The following is a 26,723-nucleotide window of genomic DNA, read 5'->3' on the forward strand; positions in this document are numbered from 1 at the left end:
TCATATTTATACAGGTTCCACTTTACACACGTGTAACATTCACCAATTCTACCCATAATTGACAACCACACTACTCAAATTCTTGGAAGTTCTATATATATGAACCAATTTTGAAACATTGTTCTTGAATCACTAGAACTTCGCTTGAGACATATTTTAATATCTCAAAGATACTACTAGTTGAATACTTTTTTTTGTTTCCTATCAATAAATTTCAGCACATACGGTGTATGGAAATTTACATCTTACATACATATTATATACATTTTTTTATAATCAAAAAAATATTAATTTTTAATTAATGTTTTACTTAGTAAATACCACTATTTCTTAAAATCTACTGTGACACATGTTTCGATGCATTCCGCATCATTTTCGAACATCGAATTAATGAAAAAAAAACTTTATTTGTTTTTTCTTCCTTTTCCCTCAGAACCCCCAATCACCACAAATCACTGCTCTCGCCTGTACGGTGTCTTCGCCGACGAGGCCAAGTGCGACGTCTTCTGGAACTGCTGGAACGGAGAAGCGTCCAGGTACCAGTGCTCTCCCGGACTTGCCTACGACAGGGAAGCTAGGGTCTGCATGTGGGCCGACCAGGTTCCCGAGTGCAAGAACGAAGGTAAGAAAACTAGACGAAAAACGACGAAGTTTTACCAGAAATTGAAACAAAGGAAATTGAGCAACGGCTTAATATGATTAAAGAAAACCACTTATTTGTTTTTATACCACTTGAGTTTTATTAAAGACTACTAGTTTCAGAAGCTAAACTTCCATCATTCAGGTCTGAATAATAATCAGTTATAATTTAAAGTTATTATGTAGTAAGTGGTATTAAAACAAGTGTTTTCTTTAATCATTGTAACATGTCCTACCACAAAGTTAATGCCAAAACAATTAATAAAATGGCTTAATATTGTAGATTCTGAATAATGGCCTGATATACTAGATTTACAGTAACATATTGCTCACTCCTTTCAAGAACGTCATAAATAAAAAAAAACTTGATTTTTCAGAAGAAGGTTTTTAAAGTTTAAACATATAATACAATATTTTTAAAATAAATATCAAGTCACTTATTGAGCTTTTTTCTGTGCAACAGATCTTTTTAGGTAAAACCTGAAGATTTTTTCTCAATTTGATAAATATTAAGTTTATTAAAAAAATATATATTACACAATACCTGTAGCGGGTAAATATTAAGTTAAAAATATGCCGTTTTTGCTGGGATATAGTTCATTTTCTGGGCATTTCGAAAACATACAAAACTGAAAATTGTCGATTTTTGATTTATGACGTTCTTGAAAGGAGTGAGCGATATATCACATTTCATCTGGTACCATAGGTCCTCGTTTTGACGGTTATTCGCCTGAAAGGCACCATATGGTTCTTCTTTAAAATTTAAACATCGTATTCGTTCAAACATCTATCATATATCGTTTTTTATAATAAAATCAGAACCATGTAGCATTTTCTACATGGATATTCACATGATTCATGTAATTCATATGGAAAAAACCGCATAGTTGTTATTTTATTCTATAAAATGCAGTTCCACCAAGAAATGCCAGTACAAATATCAAATAAAATACATCATTTTGTCGCATAATCGTTTGAGGGATCGTTTTTCAAGTGCTTTAAGTCTACTTTCATTCTTCTTTTTCTGACACCAATCTTCACTTTCATGCATTAGAATTGTAACCAGGACTCCGTACTAGATAGAAGAGCTGCAGAACTGCACTGCTATACCTTTTTTTTCTTTTCCATACAATATTTCTTTGAAGACACTTTAGTAAATATGTAATAATATCTCATTTTGTATTTACCATGTATTTATATTATAAGCAGGGTATAAACACTTCTTCTTTCTGGCTACATCCCAGCCTATTGTCCTTGTAGACTGCTGGGGTCAGCTCTCCTCGTCCTCAGGTTATAGGTTCTTCTGTCCTGGACAACGTCACCTAGGCCATGCCTTCGAATGATATTATCTTTCTTCATCACCCATGAATTCCTCGGTCTTCCTCTAGATAACTTTCAAGGAAGATTCAGGGTATAAACACTATCAGAAATATAAAAAAACGGATTCTGTTGTATTCATAATTAAAGTTCACATTTTGACTAACGCAAAATCGTTAAATAACGCAAATTGAACGCTTAAGTTAATCTCAAGGCTAATTTGATCTTTAACGCACTGACGATTGAATCGTTAAGGTTATATTTGCAATAGGGGTCAATATACTCTAAGTCGAACACCGAAAGTCACTTTGGTTCTCCGCTCAGTTTGTTAATGCACTCTGTGAAGCCTTAACATTTGAATCAAATGCATACAAATGTAGTCAATTAAATTAACGATCTGTAGCAGAATGCATTTTAGTTAGAATAACGGTATCAAGGTTTTAAATTTGTTGTAGGATTTTATTTTATTTTTGGAGAGTGTTTGATGCTATTGCTTTGAGCATATTATTTATTGTAAATGATGATATAAAATCATGTTTCAATATTAAAATAAAATTAAAACACAAAGTATTTAACGGGTTTATGGAAATCGTGTGAGATATAATAGTATTTAAAATGTATGTAGAAATAGTATTTAAAATGTAAAAAAAATATATGGATCTTAAAAAAATCTAAAAGACAAAAACACTCCAAAAGGTTTCAACCGACACTACAGTGAAATTTGGTAAAACAACAAAAATCTGTAAGACATGTTTAGAAATAAATTACAGCTTTTTAGGTGAATCTTCACGATCAAAAAGCAGATTAGATTGCTAAGAGCTGCTCAAGACAATTACTCTAAAGTGAATGTAAACGTTAAGATATACTATATGATACGCACCGAAGAAGAAAAAGTAGATTTTGGGATAAATTAGAGACCACTGCTCTTAGACTGTTTGGTGATCGGAGAGCAGTTTTTTTATTTGTTATGCACTCTAGTCAAAAGGTTTATTTCATTGTTATTGTTGCAGAAGTAGCCAACGGTTTCGCCTGCCCCGCCCCTGGTGAGGTGTCCAACGCCGGCACCTTCTCTCGCCACGCCCATCCCGAGGACTGCCGCAAGTACTACATCTGCCTCGAGGGAGTCGCCCGCGAGTACGGATGCCCCATCGGAACCGTGTTCAAGATCGGAGACTCCGACGGAACCGGAAACTGCGAGGACCCCGAGGATGTTCCCGGATGGTAAGCCGAAACGCTATCGACTAACATAACATGGCTGCGAGGCAGGCTTCGGCAATAACATCACACTGTCATGTTCAATAACACCTCGATGATTGCTTGATTTTTCTTTTTCACTTCAAATGTTCTCATTTTGTTTTATCGTCGTTTTAGTAACAGCATCACACCATCAAGTTTCACCTCAATGGTTGATTCATTTTTTCATTTTATTTTTATTTTTTTCTTCGAATGTTCTCATTTTTTTTATCGACGTTTTAGTTATAGCATCACACTATCAAGTTTCACCTCAATGGTTAATTTTTTTTTCACTTTACATGTTCTCAGCTTTTTTAAGTCAATACCATGACCAAGGTCATGTAAAAATCACTCAAATTATTATTATTTTACTTTAACTCATAGATTTAGTGTTGTATTGATCGTTTAATACACGAAGAAAAGGTGCCCAGTAAAAGCATCACACTATTATGTTCCACCTTAATAATTGGTTGAATTTTCTTTTTAACTTCGAATGTTCTCAAATTTTTATGGTCTGCATTTTATCTTGATTAAGGTCATGTAAAAATCAACCAACATACAGTATTCTTCCTCTAACCAAATGGTGTATAGGGCGCTGCAACTCATCGATGCAGTTTTGTAATGCTGTTAAATACACGAAGGCAAGGTCTTGGTTATACAAAATAAATATTCAAACGAAACAGTCAACCTTAAGACACATTATATTATAAAATTTCATAAATTTAAAATTGTTATTTCTAAAATGTTTTTCAGTGAAATATTTCATAAAAGTTTTCAGATATTTTTGATATCTTAGAATATTAACATAAAATGTTTTGAGTGTTAATAAAAACATTTTTTTATGGAACTCAAAAGTAGTGAAAAAGGAAAACCAATAATCAAATGACCACATGACTTTTAACACATTGTATTTTCACTTTAATTCACCAAATAACAAACTATGATAGCTACCCAACTAAAAAAAACTAGTAACATTGAATATTTTTTTTATCTTCGGACTTTGAAAATACAAACCTTTTTCATTTATGTCATTTTAAATGTTTGTATGTGTGTTGAGATGGATGAAATCTGTTCAGGATTGAAATTGCTGGTGGAATTTGAAAGGACCTTATACTGAAAGCTGTGTACTAAAGAGTGCCATGAAAAACTACAATAAATGAATAAAATTCATTTTAAATAATTCTAACTTTTAACGTTCTGTAAAAAAGGAAAAAATATCTAAACTTTTTAAATAATGATTATTATTTTTTTGTAGAATCAAATGATTTAATTGTGTTTTCGCTTTGGTTGGCATAATGGAAGTGCTTTCACGAATACAAGCATTGCAAATAAATTAATAAATATGTATTCATTTATTTGCACACACATATTTTGAGTTCTGATTGATCCGGTCGAGCCAAATCTTTTTTGTCTGACCTCGTTCTATTCTCCAAATATAATTTCTTAGTCATTCCCTCGTTATCCACTCGCTCCATATGTCTGTACTACCTTAAATAACTTTTCATTATCTTTCAATAATCCCTAGTTCACCTATACATTCCTTTTCAATGCCTTAATTTTTAATTCTGTCCTACAACGATTTCACACACTTGGATTTCTTTCATATGCGAGTAATTATTCGATAGATTTGGAAGTATGACGCATAGTAGCACCATGAGTTGAAAAATTTGTGAAGCATATATAGCCAATTTAATTTGCATTATATTGTAAATGGAAAATAACAAATTATTTGCTTTAATTATTGATAACAATTAACTTAAGCAATCACTTGTTTCCTGGTTAAGCCTTATCTTAAAATTTCCTCAAATAGCCATAAAAATAATTGTGTTTACTCTCTCTTTCCATCAAATTAATCTAATTTATTTTCATTAGATAACTTTCAGAATTTTCTAATAAAATATTATCTTTCGTATAGCTAAACGCATAAAATTAGTTATATGCACATATTGTATAACATGCATAATATTGAAAGTGATCTCGTTAATTTAATTACGTACGGTGGTAATTGCAATTAAAATAGATAATAAATGAATATGCACAATGTTTGCAAGGAAATAGAATTGTAGATAAATAAATCAGAAATTTGCAAGTTTGGGAAAGGAAAAAAGAAAAGGTGGTATTTGAAATTATTAAGGTTGTAATAATTACATTAAGTCCACCTTCTTAGCGTAATTGTCAGAACGCTGGGCTACCGTACTGGAGGTCCCGGGTGCGTTTCCCGGAGTGGAGTCGAATAAATATAAGTAATTTTTTCTCTCTTATATTTACTCAATATTACCCTGGACGGGTACCTGAAGCGGAGGGCTGATCACCTTTCCTTCGTGTGTTAACGATCAAGATTACCTTGTGTTTATATGATGCAGTGCCCTATGCACCATTGGGTAAGGGTTTGAAGAAGAAAAATAATAATTACAATCAATTAAATTAACAAATACTTTTCATAACTGAGCCGCGTTATAAAAGTCTATACAAATAAAAATACAAATAAATGTTTATTCCAATTCTCAAATCTCCTCAAATTGTTCAACGATTGCTTTGAAATTTTGACACAAGGTTGCATTTTTATTTACAAGTCTTATCTATAAGATTTTTTTTGATTGTTGATTTTCTTACCTATGATAGGTAAAATTAAGTTTCAAAAAATATATATATCTATAGATCATTGACATAATTATAGTATAGGTGACACTAAATAAATATTGGATTGAAAAATCAATTTCGTTTATTTCGACCCCCTGGAAATCGAACCTCGAACCTCCAGCAAGGTCGCAAAACGCACTAATCACTACACTACGAAGGCGGATATAATAAAACCAGTCAACCATAAAATTTCGCACCAAAAGAAATATTTTTAAAATGATGCAAATTTTGTGACGAGTATATTTTATTAATGGTAAAATTATCAAATGGCCTTCAGATAATTTACTCATTTATAAAAAAACGGTAAATTATTCACAGGTTGTTATTAAATTATACTCGTATCCTTTTACGGTTATAGGAATGTCGTTTTATTTGAATACTTCTTATCAAGGACACGAGATTATCTCCTTTCTGCGAACGCTCATATTATGAAACACATTTCCTTCTTGTTAATTTGGCATAACAACCGCAAATTTATGCGAAATGATATATTATTCATGATTTTGGTATTTTTTTCGCATAAGTATCGGCGAACGGCTCTTGACCAAGTGACCGAGGAACGTTATTTATCGAACAAACTAGATATCCTTGACATTAAGAAAAGTATTCGGCATTTTAGCGTTGTATCTTTGAAAATAGAAGTGATTTTTTATGTGGCGTAATCGCATAACTGAATAAATTGCAAAAAAATATACCGATATTTCGTTTATTGACATCTCAACGAAAATTAAGAATTTTTAATTAAAGTTTTACATGGAAAATAGCAGTATTTTTTTCCTAACCTATTGAGGCACGTATTTTGATGCATTTCGCAACATTTTCAAATACTGTAAAAATTATTTTGTCCGCCTCCGTGGTGCAATGGTCAGCGTGTTTAGCTACCGTGCTGAAGGTCTCGGGTTCGATTCCCAGGGGGAGGGGGTGAAAACAAATATTAGTGATATTACACTGTAAAATGAAAAATCTATTTTAGGGTGATTTTTTAATTTTACAGTGATTTTACACTGTAAAATTAAAAAAATCACCCTGGACTGGTTCCTGAAGCGCAAGAGTGATCACATTGCCTTCATGCAAGAAATGATCAAGATAACACTGCGTCAATTTAATGCAGTGCCCTATGCACCATTGGGTGCGGATAAGGGTTATAAATAATAAGTAAAAATTATGAATAATTTTTTTGGCATTCGACATCTTAACACACTCGCACAAGATTATCTCTTGTCACGGGTTGATTAAGTGATCACTGATTAAGTAACACACGTGCAACATTCACTATTCTAGCCATGATTGACAACCACATTTTCAAATTCAACTCCTAGATATCTCTCCATAGATCATAATAATATTTTTTTCTTTCTTTTTGAAAGCTTTACATCGCCTATAAATTCCAGTGCTTCAGTATGGAGGCCAATAAGAAACCCTCTGATACCCTACATTGAATAGGGAACTTATCCGATGACCCATGCAATTTGCGTTCGCCAATATTGCACCCAACTATTATCCATAGATTTCACAAGATGTTTATATGCAATTCGCCACTGGACCAACCTAGAACCTAATTAAGCATGCATTTTTCGCATTGTTAGTAACTTCATGCATCGTTTATTTCCCGTTCATTCATCTGAATTAAATGACAGCGTTAATTGGATATTTATTATTGGCCATTTCAATTGATAAAAATCGCTAAACGGAAGCCTTTTTTTCGCCTATCAAACAATCGCCAAAATGATAACCATCGCACTGGTTTAATTGTTTTCTTAAAAACACAATGAAATATTTATGTAAGATTTCATTATTTAAATTTTTGATACCATTTTCTATCATTCAGGGACATTCTTCCATACAGAATTATCAATTGAACTTTAGACCATTGTTTATCAAGGATGTTTATATTTTTTGTATCATTTATGAATTAACATATGACGTAAGGATATTGTATGATGATGCGTGTTTGCCTCGTTTTTTGTACAATGCTTATCAGAAGATTGTTTAGAAATGAAATTTATACTTACTCCTGTTATAAAGAGCACTATTTATCAATTAAACTTTTCAATATAATTGAAAGCTAAAGTATCCAAAGCTTTCATTAGCCTCCATAATATAATGGTTAGAGCATTTGTCGTAAGTAGAAGTAGTTCAATAATTATATTAATAAAAATACTCCACCTAAATTTGAGCGGTGAAAGATATCGACTGAGCCAAATATCCGTATCCGAGTCGTTGAAATTTATGATTGATAACATATTGAGATACATATGTATACTAATATGATACAGTGTTGTCTCATATGTATCAATTTGGTCACTAATACGTTGAGAATGTATGTGATAAAAATATTTAGAACGAGGTCGATGTTTGCAGTAGTTATTTATAAGTTTATTGATCTCTAACAGTCATTACAAACATCGAAAAAATATTTGAAGCCTAACTGCGGAATCTAAACCAGCAGTGCATATTAGAGTCCTAGTACAAGCCTAAATGTATGCAAGTAAAGCGAAGAGCTGGCAATAAAAATATAAAATTTAACTGAATGCAGGTAAAATGCGATCCTTAAGAAGAATGGGCGCCAAAGCGATGCATGATAGATATTCGAATGGTGTATCTAGTATATCATAAAAGAAAAAAAAATTACAATCAAATGTATGTAGTCAAAATGCAATCGCTCAGATGAATGCTAAAACAATGTATGATAGATGTTTGTGTGGTGAAATTAGGAATGAATGCAAAGCTGAGATAAGAACTATCGATCAAAGTTAGTAAGGTGTATTGAGATAGATGGACACGTGAAATTAATGCACATACATTAACATACATACATTCAAACAAGGAAAACTGAAAAAAACTTGACATGAATAAGTATTTCAAATACTTAAAAGAGAACAGTTCAGGAGTCAGAATAATCGGAGGGTATGCTTGAGGAGATATATGAATTAAAAAAAGACGAAGTTTTTCGCAAATAAAAAGTGATGTGGCATTCTAACCTCTTTGCCTACCCATGGGGAAGCGGCATGATGGTTAGTTAGTAAAATTAGCTAAATAACTAACGGTCATGTCAACTAAGAAAGTAATATAGATATTTTATTGCTGTAATATTCATTTGTGCATGTTAGCATTGGATTGCTTTTTGTTTCTATATTCATTCGCTTTTTTCATATAACTCCGATAGTATCCCTATTTTACCTAGAAAGCATCCTGATTTTAACAAAAAAATATCCCGAAATTCTGTCGAATGAGTTATATAGCCTGAATTATCTAATTTTTTATTTCTCTTTTTATTTGCTTGTCGTATTATTCGATCAAAATTCCAACTAATGAAATAAACAATTTACGTTTGAATCATGTCAGATTGAAATTCGACATTTTTTAAAATTAATTAGATTTATTTATTAGAGAATGAAATAATTTGAGGAAAATGATTGAGTAGTAATATTGAGTGGTCTTTACTTAAAAATATTCTAGATATATTTTTGTCTAGTTGATGCTAATAATTAACTCTTTGCTAACACTAACAAACTGTAACATTTAACACATCTGTCAAAAATAATACAAAAATTTGGATATTGATACACTCCATGTCATGTTATGTTCTTTGATATACTAACATTTTCATCATCACAAATTTTCACACATTATGTAGACAAGTTATTTCGCTTTGGACGATTTGTTTTTAAATATTTTATTTTATTATTTTTTTACCAATGTACTTATGTATTTTATTTTTTCTATGTTTTAAAAATGTATTTATTATATATGTTAATATTTTTAAATGTGTATTTAAAATATAATTTTGTATGTGGCAACTAACCAGATGATTGACTGTGTACAAGTTTGAATGATTTTGAAGGAGCATCAAGTAGGATTAATGTTTGAAAATGGTATCAACATGCCAACATATGTTAGTGATATATCATATTTAGATATTAATATGACCGGAAGCTGTATATACAATTTATTCTTCAATTCATATGTGAGTCTCGGCAGCTTCTTTGGTTGAGTGAGTGAGTTTATACTAGCGAAATTTGAGTAATGTGGTTGTCAATCATGGGTAGAATATCATTCCATCATTCTACCCATGATTGACAACCACACTACTCAAATTTTAATGTTTAACGTACATACTATATGTATGGTTGATTTGGGTAAGCTTTGTATTTAGCAAATTTAGTAAATAGTTTGAATTGAAAGGTTGTCGACTATGGGTGAATGGTATACATATATAAAGTGATCGGTTAAACCAACCTTGCAAATATCCAGACTTCCATATTTGCCTTCGTCTATATTGAGATGTAAAAATGTAAAAAAAATAAAGTCCTAAATGGACAAAACCCAGAAATCTGAACAAAGATTTGGACACAATCAAAACATTCGTACTATGTTTTTTAATTACAAATATTTGTAATTATATTATATACAAAAATACCTCAGTTTATTCATATTTCTGTGAGCCTAAGCGGCTCATAATTGAAAATAGTTATCAAATTGAGGTAGAGGCGGTTCGAACCCAGAAACTCTGACTCAAGAGTCAACAGCACTAACCAAAGGACCACAACCCAATACTGAAATATTGTGTACATACAAACCTAAGTCAAACAGGTGCGAAGGGGTTATGAATGTTGCATTTCCCACTTGTATCGAGATGACATTCGTGGTGAAAGCGTTGTATAAGCGAAAGTTTGGTACTTTGATACGTATTAAAATTGATTGTTGTCGCGTGCTCCATTTGCCTCCATTACATACTCCAATGGATTTCACAAAGAATAGGCAGTGAATTTCTCTCGAGACTAACACTCATATTTATCGTTTGTTGCCGTATTTAGCGTTTCTTATTGTCAATTTCTCTTTTAATTTATGGAGATCGAAGGGCTTACGAAAATGATCGTAAAAATCGTGATTCATGAGATTTTGTACCACGTCAATGCTCCCACAGTTCACACATATCTGTGTCAATACAATACCAGATAATCTGTGATGTCATTTGTGAAAATGCGTTTCAATGAAGATTTTATTTGAAAAAAATAAAGTTTTTTAAAAAATTTTAATAGTGCATTATAAAACAATATTTTCCCGTTTATTATTTTTTTGTGTTTATTGAACGTTAAAGATGAAAATTTTAATGAAGATTTTTTTATTTGGATTAAATATAGTTTATATTTATTTCTGATAATAAAATATTAAACAAATGCAAGGCATTAAATAACAATATTTTTCAGACTCAATATATCTTTGTTGATTATTTAAACTAAGAGAATTTTTCAATAGAGCACAAATCTTTAAAAATATCTAATATGAAATTGGTTTATATGAACAAATTTATTAGTAAAAATCTCTGTATCATTTATCGTTCGCTTTGTGTAATACCAATGTGAAAATATCTAATATGAAATTCGAGAAAACAGAAAAAATGATGGACGAAAAAATACGTAAATAATTACTTGAAAACATAGTCGATTCATGTAGGAATATTTAACATGTATGTGTGTGTTCGTGTACATGTATGGGTGTGTGAATATATATTTGTAAATGCATGTGAATGTGTTCTTTATATACGTTTGCATGCACAAATCAAAAACTTTTAATGAACTTAATATATATATATATATATATATATATATATATATATATATATATATATATATATATATATATATATATATATATATATATATATATATATATATATATATATATATATATATATATATATATATATATATATATATATATATATATATATATATATATATATATATATATATATATATATAACTTTTCATATTTCAATCGCAACGCGTTTGTTTTTATTAAAGTCTAGGTACCTTCTTATCCATATTTTTGAGAGTTGAAGTTATGTCAGAAATCTGGTTAGTTGTCTTTATTTTACCCAAATTAGTATGATTTTATTGATATTTAATGAAGTAATCGACCATTGAATAAAATTTTTATTTTTTGTAGAAAGATAGCATTGTTTAAATAAATCTAGGGATGTTTTTAGAAAATGTAAAGGCTTTAACATATTTGTGTTGTAACATCTCAAAATAGATAAGAAAAATATAGAAGTCAAGGAATTAACAAGACCCAGACTGTTATAAGGGATCACACATGGAACATACACCATTCTACCCGTGATTGACAACCACACTACTCAAGTTTTGGAACTTGTATATATCCTTTAATTTACACCTTATTTCATATGCTAATTCTCGGTGCCATCTATAGTTGAGTTGAGTTAGTTTTTTATTTAGCAGAGATCCTTATGAAATATATGGGTATTTATGATTCTTCCAGCATTACATATCTACCATACTTTTCATATTTTTCTTCATCCATGCTGAGATCTTAATATAAATAGCTTCTTAGGGGAGAAATCCAGATTTGTGAATCAACATTTGAACACAGTCAAAATATTGTAAACAATTATATTTTCAATACTGAAATAATAATTATACAAGCGAAGAAAGAAATACTTGCATAAAATCCAATTGAAATGTAAAATTGCTCATTCAGTGGGCAGTTCAGTTCAAATTAACGATTTAGACAAGGAGTAGCCACTATAATCGAATAAATAAATATTACAGCGAAGACTATTACGGAGACTTGGACCTGAAGGCCATCAGGAAGAGCGAACTCCTCGCTGGACTCAACCAGGATGGGGCCAACAAACCAGTGCACAAAGCCTCCAAACCCCGTCCCCAGAGCCCCAACAAGATTTCGCAGGACGCCCAATAAATAGGGGATTAGATTTAGCTTTTATTTAAAGAAACAAGCACAAAAACGCATGAAATTTACTGCAAAACTCGAAAGAAAACAAGTTAAAATTATGCTTCTTTATTTTACACCACTTATGATGATGTAACGTTTGATGTTTAAAACGACAAGTGGTGTAAAACAACTATATACATTTTAACCTGTATTAAATAAACACAATATATTTTTATATTGCATGGTTTTACATCACTAAAAATGGTGTGAACTTTCGTATTTTTTAAATTTTTGTATCCACAAATCCAGCTGTAAACTTCTGTCAAGGTACATAAAGAAGAAAATGGTTTTATACCACTTATAATGGTGTGTATACCAGTATTTTTGTATTTCTGTACCCACGATGTAAAGTGATACAAGTCAGCTCAGCTCACCTTCAGATTTGTTTTACACCACTTATGTTGGTGAGATTTAATTCAATTTACACCAACAGTAGTTTAAAACATTATACATGTAAAAAAATACACAGTTTTTTCTTGAAGTTTTGCTGTTTATTTTCGTGGTGTTTTTGTGTTTTTATTTAAGGGTTTACAAATGAAATATTTATTGTTTCTAACAAACTTAGACTGATTTTGACAAAACAGTGGCCTTAGTATTTTGTAAAATAATATCCACGCAGTTTCGACCATTTTTTGGTAGATAAACATGAGATTATCAAAATGTTTTTTCATAGTTTTATTTTTGTATTTCAAATACAAATTTAATTAAGTGTCACGAAAAAATCAATTAATTCTAAACAAAAAACAGACAAAAAGTGCATTTTTTATACAATTTAGGATACGCTAGAGATATGAATTAAATCTGTGAATGTATTTACTATAAAAAATGCGTTAATAAAATACATAAAAAATATACGATGTTTTATTTTTTATCCTTCATATTGCAATATTTTAATACAAAAAACATGTGTGAAAATGTGATGATATATTATAAAAATTAAAACAAAAAAATTAACACAACATGTTCTTTACTTTTTCTTTTTTCAGTCTCTTTTTTTAAACTTTCTTTTTTTACAATGTTTCTTTTTTCACACTTGTGTGCTTTCTTATGTGCACTGAATGTGGGATATGGTGATGTCTTAATGTGGTAACACTGTCACGATAATTCTTCTTCTTAGCATGACTGACATAAAAAAGAACCTACGGTAGCAAAATGGTATGTATAAATAATATTTATGTGTATGTTATCTTATTTGTAAATATATATTTTAAAAATTAATTACTTTAACTTAAATATAGGTAAAAATAAAGTACAGACCGCAAAGGGTAGAGTTTGATGATTTGAAAAAGCTAGTTTATTTCTTTGTTTAATTTGTTTGTAATTGGACCAAGACCATACACAAATAAAAGAGTGAAATTTAATATTTTATGGGTTAATTATTTAAATAATGGTTTAATAATTGTACAATCAGTTAGTCAAAGTAAGTAATATCTAATTTTAAAATGACTTAAAAAAATGTGATTCTTTGTGTCACATTTTGTAAAGTATATGAAATAAAATCTTTGTGTTTGACCAGTTTATTTTTATACTATTTTCCATTCATCTTGTTTGGAAATATGTACCAAAAATAAAGTGGCGAAAATTAATTTATTAACAGTTCGGATTCAAGTAGAATCTACCTTAGAGATTTTAGTTTATAAAATAGTTAATAACAAAAAAAATGTTATTTTTATGACGGACAAAGAATTCTCTGCTTAATTATGTATTTTTAACAATTATTAAAAAAATAGAAGCTTTGTGTTGGTTATTTACTTTATTTTGGTTATATATTTCCATTTACCTATTAAAAAGATAAGTTTTGTTTTCTGGAAATTATAGTAGTCTTTTGGTGGACATTTTGAGACAACAGGGTTGTTCCAAAATGTATCTCAAGTTTGTTATTAAACATTTTATTTTCCCGAAAATAGCGAGGACTACTACGGTGATGTGGATCTGAAGGCCCTGAAGAAACTGGGCTTCAAAAAGTGAGGGCTGAAGGAGTTGCGAGGAGGTATTTCTAGGAGACAGGCCAAATATTGGGGCTGAACAGTCACATTTTGTATTAATCTAGCATTTATAACTGTAAAATTACCATGATGAGAGCTTACAGGGGTCAAGCGCAAAGGGCTGGTTTATATAAAAAAATCTAGTAGTAAAAATCTCCTTTTCGTTCAACGTTCACTTTGTCTAATACCAGTGTGAACGATGAATGATAAGGAGAGTGCCATACCTCAAAGTTAACAATGCATTAAAAATAAATGTCATAGTGTCAAGACACACGTTAAAAACATCCTCCTCTAAATGGTCATAATTCTGATCTTCAAAGGAGTTTGTTACTAACGATTTTTCCGTTTATTTATATTTAAATATATGATTTTTATAATGATACTTTTTTTTGAAATGCACAATTCGATAGAGATAAAAGTAGTTGATTACATTTAAGATAAATAAGTAAGATGAGGCTTTCAAGCCTGGGAATTGGGTAATACCGACTATATGGTGAGCTTTTTAAAGGAGGATATAGAGCTTTTCGTTATACACGTATTTGTTATCCACCAATTCCATTCTCTTTATTAAACCATACATTTTTTATCAACATACTCATATTGTAGCATCATTATCACTTGCCTGACAACCCTTGTTCTTGCTGGCGTTTCTTTCAGTACACCTCACCTTGTTAATACTCAATAAACGGTTTATATAATAAAATAGATCATCTCTCCTTTTATCTACGATATGCCTCTGAATCAAACCAAATATATTTTCAAGGTATCTGTAACTTGCAACAAATGTGATTGAAATACAAGGGGTGAAGTATTTTATAAAAAATATCAAATGGAAGTCAATTATATTTTATTTGTGTTAAAATATTATTCACAAGGAAATAATTATATCCAATATGAAAATCGTTGGAATTTTTAGTTTGATAATAATAATTTTACATAACTCAGGGAGATGATTTATTAATTATTCTTATTTTTTTTTGTAAATACTTGTTATTAAATAAATTAAGAAAAAATTGTGTTTTATTGTATGAATTTTTACTATATATTTTTGGATATGTCATGATATTATTAGATGTCAGTGTACACTGGACGTGGGAGAAATGCATTTTTAGGATCAAGGTAATCAATGTTTATTTTGAAGAAATGCACATAATGTTTTCCAATAATAAGGAAACAAATAAATTCAAGCAAAAAAATAGTGAAAAAGGAGTAGATATGCATTATTAGTGTTTTAACTAAGATGAAGCATCCATTGTTGTCTTACGAAAGAAAGATAGAAGACTGAAGATTACAGGTGTTACAACCAAACATTTGGCTGGATTAAGTGATCACTTTACGACTTAATATATTTTTTATAATTGCAGGTTTTCACGACACTTAATTTGATAAATATAGATGTAACTGATTAGTTTTCACGTAGATTCGTGATCAAAGTATAAATCTAACAATCTCTTCGAATCAAGTATAAAATTATTCAGTATTTCAAATACTTAGTCAGGCAACGTAATTGTATAAACATTTTCAAAATATGTTGAGTGTGTCTAAATCTTTGTTTACAAAACTGGGTAGATCCTAGAAGCAGAAGAAGACCGAAGTCAACTTGCCATGATCAAATAATTCAAATACTTGAGTCTGAACAATCGAAGGGAGGATGTATGAATGTGGAAGAAGCAAAGATTTTTTGCAAAGACAGATTGCCGTGGTGGGATTATATTCTCTCTGCCTACCCCTGTGGGGAAGTGGCATGATGGTTTACTTGTTGGTTAAACAATTTCAAGTTGATATATTTTTACATCCCTGAAAAAAAGTTTTAATCCCTCTGTGAAAAAGCTTACGAACTAATCAGTCGTTGATTTAGAGTTGTTGATAGAGATTCCCTTGGATTGGTTTGTGTCTCGGCTATTTTTATTGTATCTGAATTGTAGAAGTTAGCTGAAATCAGAAACAAAATAATAGTGAAATAAGTCGCACTAATTAGCATTTTTAAAATTAGTTTAAAAAATTAACATTATTAAAATTAAAAAATTAGTTTAAAAATTCTGATATTTGACGAGTACGTAACCTATAGTATAATGTAGTTTAAACTAAATACACCAAACTTCCATTTTACAACGGTGTGTAGATACTTTCTTTGTGATACCGTGTAAAAATGATTCTCATATAAATAAAACATATAGTAAATAGGTTTCTTCGTATAAAAATCAATTTTGGGTACGAAAAAATTAAACTTTTTTTCTTTAAATTTACTTCGGGACGCGGATCTGACTTGGGAGGATGCAAAAGAGCTGGCAGCCGAATGAAAAGCCTGAAGACAGTTTGTGGACTCCATATGCTCCACCTAGGAAGCGGATATGGTTTTAATAATCAATCTTTAGATTAATTTAAAATTACTTTTAAAAAAAATGTACAAACACGGTTATTGAAGCAAAAAAGACAGTTATGATAAATGTCACCTGATTTTTTTTTAAATAATGAAAATTAAGTTGCAGACTATTGATTATTCCGTCTTAAGGCCCAATATACGATAAATCGCAACTCGATTTTGTCTTAACCAGGTAACATTTGAGGTAATTGATTTTTTTTTTTAAAACACCGTTTTCGTTTGAAAAAAAAGTTTTTATTAAATATACCGTTTCGAAAAGTAAAGCGGTGAAAATTGAAAGGTAAGGTGGTAAATTTAAAAAAAATATATATTTAAAAAAAATGTGCCCAGGAAACACATCTGACTTCTCCCATAGCTCTTCTTAATTTTTACGCTAGAAATCTCACCCTTGCATCCCTTGTGTCACTGCGACCATATTAGGTCCATTATGACCTCCCTCTGTATCACAGCTCACTCCCAAGACCTACGTGTGTCATGTAACTCACGACCTGTCTTGGTGGTAGGAGCTTCACCTTCTCGGAGTCCAGTAGAGGTCCTCCGAGGATGTGACTTCGTTTGCGAGCGAGTGCGTCACAATTATAGAGAATGTGAATTGGCGTTTCGTTATCCTCCATACAAAATCTGCATACTGGGGAGTCATGTAGTCCATTTTTTGTCATGTGTTTCCTCAGTCTGCAGTGTCCTTTCAAGGTCCTGGTTTGGATCATTATTTGTTTTTATAATACAAGCCTTACCATATAGCCTTGGAGTCGATGATGCACTTTCTAGCTTGTGAATCAAAAGCTGTTCCATCAGGACAGGAGACCTTCTTCATAAAGCTATTAGGGTTGCACAGAGAGATGGTAGTACACCCTTCACTATTATACCTTGTTATAGAGGCTCTTTTGCACCATATTGTAGTTTCGACCACACCTGAAAAAAATACATTGAAAATACAAACACTTTCCTTATCATTCACGTTCACTTTGTATAATAGCACTTTTATAAACACTGATTCAATCTTTTATACAAAGTGAACGATGAATGATAAGGAGAGTCTTATATTACCATTCTACAAAGTTATCAGCGCTTTTAATTTACAAATGTCCGCTTCTGTAGTGTAATGGTCAGCACGCTCGACTACCGTTCTGGAGATCTCGGGTTCGATTCCCAGGGGGGGTTAATATTAGTAATTTTTTCACTCTCATATTTATTCAATATTACCCTGGACCTGGACCTGAATATTATTACCATATATATTACCACGAATATGATAACAATATTACCCTGGACCTGGACCTGAATATTATTACCATATATATTACCCTGAATATTATTACAATATTATCCTGGGCCTGGACCTGAATATTATTACAATATTACCCTGGACCTGGACCTGAATATTATTACCATATATATATAACCCTGAATATTATTACAATATTACCCTGGACCTGGACCTGAATATTATTACTATATATATTACCCTGAATATTATTACAATATTACCCTGGACCTGAAGCGGAGGGCTGATCACCTTTCCTTTATGGGTTATCGATCAAGATAACACTGCGTTTATATGATACAGTGCCCTATGCACCATTGGGGTGCGGATAAGGGGTTTGAAGTTTGAAGTAATATACAAAAAAAATAAATACTGCTGATGAATGCTCATGACAACGCTCTAGCCAATTCAGGTTTCAGAACTCGTAAGTTTTATTTTATTTTATCAAAATTCCATCACTGTCCTTCGTACTAGTACTAGTAGTGTAGTGTACTATATATTGTGTAGTGTAGTGGTAACTCAAATATTCTAACTAGTATACTTTACAAAATATTTTCTGTGTCATTGTGTATTTTTTTGTAAATGATTAAAAAATATTTACCTATTTTAATTTTAATGATTTTCTTATATTTATCGTCGTCCACTGGGGTTTGCAAGGTTGTAGTATTGGAATCTGTTTCATTCACTTGACACCCTACATTGGAAGGATAATCACATACCCCTAAATTCTGAAGAAAAAAAAAACAAAGTAATTATATAAACATATTCACAATATTTTTATCGTGTTTTAATCCTTGTTCAACAGTCTGGGTAGATCCTTAAGCAGAGGAAGATCAAAGTAAACAAGGTATTTAAAAAAAATCGAAGATACTTTGTGGCTTATTTCTTAAATTTTATTTAATGCAACCAGATCTTCGTTTTAAGCCCCTATTAAAATATATTAGTCTTTTTACTCACTTCACTATGAATATTTCAATATTTTAGAATATGTTTAACCCTGATAATGACTAGGATCTTTTTGAACCCTATTGGAGAAAAGTACCATAAAAAATGGTTAAATACAAATTTCTAGTTTTATTTTATGTGAAAGAACAAATGAGAACAAACGATAATAAAGTGAACGTATCGCGTACGTTCGTATGGGTAGGGCTGTTAAAAACTTAATTTTACCTACTTCATTGTAATGTAAACCATCAGAGCACTGGAAAAGGATGGGCATCCCTGCATCGCATACGAAAAATTCACTGCAGTTTTTAGGGTTGATGTACGTTGCATAGGGGTCGTCTTGGCACATTGTGGCTGGAAATCAAACATTTTAAACAAGAAATGAACAAATTAGATAATTTTTCAGTTTTTTTCAAAAACTAAAATACGTAATGACTTCTCTCAATAAATTTGTCTTATAAAAGAGTTTTATTTTTCTTAAAAATTATATTTACACAAGCCGATAAGGCTTATCTGAAAAAAGTCTTGAATTTAAATAATTGTGTATATTAAAAGAAAAGTGCGACTCTTGCGCACTTTTATTTTAATTAAGTATTCGTGGGAAGGCTCTTCGCCTCTACGATGGCCGCATTCAGTCTTATAATCAGTCAGCATTATGACGGCGCATTGGGATGGACATGTCACATATGACACAGTTGGCGGCGAGTTGGTACTTGATGCGAGCTGCGTACTACAATTTCCATATAAATATAAGCTGGGTTCTTTTGGTACCTCCCTTCCAGATCACGTGTGATTTTTAGATGATCAGTAAGTAAAAAGTAAATGACGCATCTAAAACAACTTTTATATTAAAACTATGGTATTATTAAATGACTTACATCTTGGTCTTTTCCCACAGTCAACATTGGCCGAGTGATCACAGAAGCCATTCTCGTTCCATAGAAGTCCTGGGCCGCAAATTTGTTCATGGACGTCTCCATCCCAACAGTTTATAAATTTTGCACAAGAAAATGGTGATGTGAATTGACCTCTTGGCGTCTGGCAGTAAACGATCAAATCCTCTTCTAAAACAAAAACCCACGATGAGAATTCTTAACAATATAAATGAAATATTAAAAAAAATACCAACTTCTATTTGGTGTGTGCAATTACATGACTATTGAAATAGATAAATGAAACTCTACGTAATACCAATTTTGAGTTTATTAAGGTAGACACAACTAGTTTCAATCATTTTTTTTTGACATCTCATCAAAGATGAAGAAGAATGTGGAAGTCTGGGCATTTATAAGGCTGACGACCGTCATAAGCTGGTTTAAGTGATCACTTTGGTGAATGTTACACACGTGTAACATTCACCAATTCTACCCATTATTTACAACCACACTATTCAAATTCTTGGAATATATATGAACCAATTTAGAAACCTTGTTCTTGAATCACTAGAACTTCACTAGAGACATCTATTGGTGAGATGTAAATTGCTCAGACTACCATATTCTTCTTCATCTTTGATGAGATGTCAAAAAAAATAATATGAAAATAACTCCTGTAATTGGAGATAATCCAGATTTTGTGAACAAGTATTTGGACACACTCAAAATGTTGTAGTTTCGATAACATCAGGTGTTCAAACCATCAGGCGAATAAACTATGTTTTTATTTTAATTTAAAAATATTACTACTTACTTTTCGTCGTAGTACTTTTTTGTAGTATTGCTATAGTTGTTTCATTCAAATTTGTAGTCAGTTGTCTACCATCCACTCTTGGACTATTTATTAATGTTGTTTGAGTTATTGAATCAAGGTTTTCAGGTTTTACAGAATCTGGGTTAGTTTCGTGGGTAGTCTGCGATGGCATACTAGAGTTTTCCGTGTTGCTTGGTTCTGTATTAGTTGCTTGAGTAGACCAAGAATCAGTGTTTGGAGTTTTTGTTGAATCTGGATGAGTTTCCTGAGTAGTCTGAGTTGAGAAACTATAGATTTCTGTATTTGTTGGGTCAGTTGATTGAGTGAATATAGAAGTAGGGTTGTCAATTTCATCTGTAACTGAGTCAGTTACAAAAATGGACCAAGTTTTAGTGTCATCGGTTCCTTCTGTATCTTGTTCAGTTACCTGAGTAGTTTCTTTTTGGATATGAAGATTTTCAGTATCTGCTGGATCAGTCACTTGAGTCCAATGAGTAACACGATTGTTAGTTTCTTCTATATCAGGGTATGTTACCTCAGTAGTCTGTATTAAGTTTTCCAATTCTTCTTTGTACGAGTAACTTGGCTCAATAGTCGGTGTTGTGAATTTGGGGACTTCAGTTTTAAATATACCTGGATCAGCTATCCAAGTATTTTGTGTATTACGGTTTTTTATTTTTTCTGCATAAGAATCAAGTACTAAAGTGATTCGTGGTGTGGTTCTAGAGTTTTCAGATTCTTCTGTATAAGAATCAGGTATTGGAGTGATTCGTGGTGTGGTATCAGAGTTTTCAGATGCTTCTGTATAAGAATCAGGTATCAGAGCAATTTGTGGTATAGAACCAGAGTTTTCAGATTCTTCTGTATAAGAATCAGGTACTTGAGTGATTCGTGGTGTGGTACCAGAGCTCTCAGTTTCTTCTGTTACTAGATCTCTAACCGTAAGAGTCTCTGTTGAAGTATCATAGTAATCAGTTTCCTCTGTATCTGGATCAGTTACCATGGCAGTCTGTTTTGAGATATAAGGGGTTTCAGTTTTTTTCGCATCGATTAGCTTATCTGATTTAGATATTTCAATTATATTGCCTATTAAGTTAATACCATTTGACTTTTTTGGTTCGATAGTATCAACATTTTCATAATCTACTATATTTGGATCAGTTACCCAATTCGTTTGTGTTGGATTACTAGAGATTTTGGTTTCTTTGTTATTTGTTTGGCTCACTCGAACAACTTGTGGTACTGTGATAGGATTTTCAGTTTCTTCTGTATCTGTTTGAATAGTTTGAGATAAAGTATTGAAAATACTAGATTTTTCTGTATTTAGCTTAGGTAGCCAAGTTTTATTGTGCGTTCGGGTATTAGATTTATCAGTTTTCTTTAGAAATGTTTCAGTTATAATCGTGTTCGTTTTTGAGGAACTCTTGTTAGGGATTTGAGTTTCTTCTGATATTTCATCACTCAAGTAACTGCTCTCTGTTGGAGTACCAGGGTTGTCAATTTCATCCATATTAGGATCAGTTATCAGAATGGTCTGTGTTGGATTTCCATCTTCAGTTTGTTCTTTATAAGTACTCTGTTCTAATGCTCTATTGCTTTCAATTTTACCAGTTATGTAACCTTTTGAGATAAGAGCATCATTCGATTTATCTTCGATGGGGTATTCAATAGAAGGCAATTTATCGTTTGCATGTAGGTATTTTGTTACTTGCAATGACTGTGAAATACCGTTATTTCCAGGAAAAAACGATTGAGGTGCAGAATATTGATTAATTTTAGGTAGTTCAACTATCCGACCCTGAAAAGTTTCATTATTGAATAATGTGAAATCAAATCTTCATTATAATATAGAACTTTGTAAAAAAAACATTATTTTAGATGGGAGATGCATTTATTATTTTCTTTGTTTATTACACTTAAGATCAATAAGTAGATTTTGGTTACTTCTAGACAAAAACACTATTTTATTTAATATATGTTGGGAACAAATTTGTATACCGATTAGAAATACCTCATAATTTGCTCATTGCAATGGTAATTGTCAATTTCTTCTTTTATTTCCAATGAATTAAGTATTTTGAAATCAGAATGGTATAAATGCCGAAAAGTTGATGAATTACCATAAATTATTTATCGAATATAAGTGACGTTGAAGTTATCAATTATAATTTCGGACTTAATTAATCTTCTGGGCTAATAACAAGTCGATAAAAGAGCTAGAACCTTAAATCTAGTCATTTGAACTATATTAATTATATTTATTTAATAAATATTTTTTACCTTTGAGCTACAAGGAGTTGGTGCATTTCTTCCTTGGCATGGGGTCACAATGTAAGCGAAGTATAACTGTGGTATTAAATACCCTGAAAATAATTTATCAATTTGATGTTATTCTTTAGAAATCCATCATTTAAAATTGTTGAATTCAATGCAAACATGTTTTTATTTGGCAAAGCACCCGAAATTGAGTAAATTATATATTAAGAAATGTTTTTTTGGTAAGTCACAGATATTTCGCCTTGAGTGGCATAGTAAAACAAGTCAAAAATTGTCGAAGAGTTTGGTAATCCCTCTCAAGTAAAACAAGCTTTGTATGCCAATAAATATTTTTCAATAAAATTTTAAATCATGCGTTTATTTTTATTATTTACTATTTATCCCGGCCAAGCGTTGCTGTAGCTTAGTCTAATTACATAGAAAAGAAAGAAAAAATGCACATTTGTAATATGTTTTCCTTTCACGATGCTTGTGAAGCAAATACAATATAAAAATCATTAAAGGAATAATGTAATAATTAGTATTTCAAATGAAAGCAGCTATTTAGACGAACGCTGTCTGCCATTAACAATGTTTCGTAAAGTGTGTGATGCTGTTACATCCAACATATGCGATCATTGCGATCAAAAATCTGTTTAAAAACATGATTTTATATTTTTACTTGTAGCAAATGATTATTTTTTAAAAACCTTTTAAAAACCTACTTTTTGGATACTGATAAATGATTTTGATATTAGTGAAGAAGAGTTTTAAAAAACTAACTAACTAACTAAGCATCACGCCGCTTCCCCGCAGGGGTAGGCAGAGAGAATAGAGCGCCACACCACTCTGTCCTTGCAAACATTCTTCGCCTCTTCCACGTTCATGCATCTCCTCATACATACCCGCCGATTGTTACGACTCCTAACCTGACCACTTTCAAGTATTTGGCATACTGATCGTGCCATATTTTTCTCGGTCTTCCTCTGCTTCTTTTCCCACTAACATTCGCCTCATAAATTTGTTTTACCGTTCTTTCCTCACTCATTCGTTCTTCATGTCCAAACCATCTCAACGCACCTTTCTTAATTTTATCGATAATGCTTATCTCAGCTTTGCATTCCTTCCTTATTTCACTATTCGCACGTCTATCATACATCGTTTTGTCAAGAATGATAAATGTGTTATATTACCGTACCACAAAGTTTATAATGCGTTCAAAATAATATGATTTATATTATTATTATTTTTCATAAAATTTGTATAAATTTTCACTCTCCCAAGAGTAGTTAATTTAAGTTTAAATTAAGAAAGGGAAGAATACTCCGCAGTCAATGGGTTAACTTCAGCAGGATTCCCTTTGGTTCCTATAGCAAGATTCAATTGGTGATGTCCTTGCAATATGCGTAATATGGTTTTAAGATCAGGATTTTCTTGTTTTGTCCTTACACTGAACATAAAACTTTACATATAAATATAATACATGTACACATATTATCAGCGGCATGCACAGAGCTTTTATTCTAGGTAGCAGAATGCGTAGATCGAATAATTTTTTGGGATTAATTTTATATTTTAATATTTATATATCTTGATTCCAAATATTGAGGAGAAAAGTTTACAGATCAAATGCTCATATGGTGTATGTAATATAATATTGTCCGCCTCTGTAGTGTAATGGTCAGCACGCTTGGCTACCGTTCTGGAGGTCCCGGGTTCGATTCCCAGGGGGGTCAAATAAATATAAGTGCTTTTTTCACTGTAATATTTATTTAATATTACCCTGGACTGGTACCTGAAGCGGAGGGCTGATCACCTTTCCTTCGTGTGTAAAACAACACTGTGTTCATGTGAAGCAGTGCCCTATGCACCATTGGGGTGCGGATAAGGGTTAAAATATAATACATTAAATAAAATAAATAAATAAGAACATAACAAAAATGATTAAAAGCAATACATTACATTAAAAGTATAATTAAAAATACACACTAACATACACATGTTTATGTGTATGCGTGAAAAAATAAAACTAGTAAATAGTAAAAAAACAGTAAAAATATAAATACAATGAAATAAAAGTGGTTTGATAGATGTTCGAATGGTGTTATTAAGAAAGAATGTAAGGCTGAGATAAGCATTACCATAGAATTTTACAAAAAAGGTGTGTTGAGATGGTTTGTGGATGTGAATCGAATGAGTAAATATCGAACAGTAAAATAAATAAATGAATCAAATGTAGTAGGAATAGAAGCAGAGGAAGACCTAGAAAAACTTGGCAAAATCAAAATTTTCAAATACTTGGGCGGGGTGAGGTCGAGAGTTGGAATAATCGGCCGGTGTGTATAAGGAGATCCATGAATGTGAAAGAGGCGAAGATTTTTTGTAGATATGTTTTCGTCTCTCTGCCTACCCCTGTGGGTGGTTAAATTAGGTAGTAAAATAAAAAAGATAAAAAAAATATATTGTACCTTGGTCAAAATAAAAGGATCTTCCATCGAATCCAAACTTGGGAACAGATCCTCTGTCAAGCTTTTTGATATTGATTTTAGGCACATCAACACCGTTTGTAATAGCTTTCGGATCAACAAACGAAAACCCCATAATACTGATAAAAACAACACAAATACACTGGTACATACTTTTTGATTATATTTTATTCGTCGTCAAAGAAACAATTCGCCACTTGAAGACAAACGCAAAGTGACTCAAAACTCACGAATTTTAAAACCGAATAAAATCGGTTTTAACAGCTGAGTACAAAGAAAATTTTACACGGTATAAGAAAAAGTTTCATCGCATTATATTATTTGTATTACGTGAATTATAAAATATATACTATTGACACGGTATTTTTTGTTTTTATTAAATTTGGGAATTTTTCATGATTTTTTTCAGTGGTTTCACTAGATCTATTTTCCGGGAGGACTTTCATGCGAAGCCCTCATAGCGTACAATGTCAGGGGCAGATGTTGCGCTAAGGTTTTATAGTGGGTTTTGCGAAGATGCATTCTAGATGATCTTTTAACCTATTTCTTCCTAAGAAAAACTACAGTTTATAGTTTTAAGATATTTTTATTTTTTAAGTTGTTACATTTGTGACATCTAAATTAAGATGTGAAAAAATATGTCTGGGTCTAAAAATGTCATGTATCAATTAAGTAATCGCTTATTTAGTGACCACTTCAACATGACAGAGATTTTAACATGTCATATTTCAGTGATTACTTTATCCACGTGTATTCTTTCATGATTGCACACCGTCCATAAATAATTTATATTATATTATTAATTTATTTATCATATTTATCATAAATTTATTTATTTATTTAACCTTACTTAAATCGCTCCTTTCAAGAACGTCATTTATAAAAAAACTTGATTTTCCAGGAGAACATTTTTAAAGATTAAAAACATAATACAATATATTGAAAATAAATATCAAGCCACTTATTTAACTTTTTACTGTGCAACAGATCTTTTAAGGTAAAACCTGTTTTTTTTAAAAGTTTTTTTTTCCATTTGAAAAATATTTAGGATATTTAAAAAAAAATTAAACAATACCTTTTCTCCAAAATGCAAAAACAAACACTTTCTGCTCTGTAACGAGTAAATA

The 26,723-nt window shown here is 31.2% G+C and overlaps 2 protein-coding genes across 4 annotated transcripts in view; one reads left to right on the forward strand and one right to left on the reverse strand.

The window, feature by feature from the left end:
• The window catches only part of Gasp (Chitin binding Peritrophin-A domain-containing protein Gasp), a 39,595-nt gene extending 24,361 nt beyond the window's left edge, over nt 1-15,234 (forward strand). The window contains exons 3-6 of one of the 3 annotated variants that reach the window (XR_015837599.1): nt 434-622; nt 2,967-3,332; nt 3,439-3,772; nt 5,585-5,806. Coding sequence is in view for 2 of the 3 variants with exons in the window: in XM_088260650.1 (XP_088116776.1) it covers nt 434-622; nt 2,967-3,177; nt 12,405-12,555 (551 nt within the window). In the remaining variant the exon portion in view is untranslated. Of the gene's footprint in view, nt 1-433; nt 623-2,966; nt 3,333-3,438; nt 3,773-5,584; nt 5,807-12,404; nt 13,343-14,495 lie in introns of those variants that run through there. The other 2 variants (XM_088260651.1, XM_088260650.1) reach the window with 2 other exon arrangements.
• On the reverse strand, nt 15,072-20,187 carry LOC148309118 (uncharacterized). Its single transcript, XM_088260652.1, has 5 exons — nt 20,044-20,187; nt 19,395-19,519; nt 18,822-18,948; nt 17,691-17,868; nt 15,072-16,505 (listed from the first exon to the last, which is right to left on the reverse strand). The coding sequence occupies exons 2-5, from the start codon at nt 19,512-19,514 to the stop codon at nt 16,502-16,504; spliced, it is 429 nt and encodes a 142-aa protein (XP_088116778.1). The 5' UTR covers nt 19,515-19,519; nt 20,044-20,187; the 3' UTR covers nt 15,072-16,501.
• Between the last annotated feature and the right edge of the window lie 6,536 nt (nt 20,188-26,723).

This window comes from Brachycentrus maculatus, unplaced genomic scaffold (assembly GCF_059751285.1).
Source record: "Brachycentrus maculatus isolate JH-2025_06_01 unplaced genomic scaffold, ASM5975128v1 h1tg000139l, whole genome shotgun sequence".
NCBI classification, from domain to species: Eukaryota; Metazoa; Arthropoda; class Insecta; order Trichoptera; family Brachycentridae; genus Brachycentrus; species Brachycentrus maculatus.

Bases quoted from the DNA above. Each gene is read 5' to 3' on its own strand.
- LOC148309118 (XM_088260652.1), bottom strand. From the start codon at position 19,514: ATGTGCCAAGACGACCCCTATGCAACGTACATCAACCCTAAAAACTGC. The intron at 18,949-19,394 runs GTAGGTAAAATT...TTTTTTCTTCAG, and splicing joins ATGGTTTACATTACAATGAA to AATTTAGGGGTATGTGATTA. The intron at 17,869-18,821 runs GTAAATATTTTT...TATTTTTTTCAG, and splicing joins AATCATTAAAATTAAAATAG to GTGTGGTCGAAACTACAATA.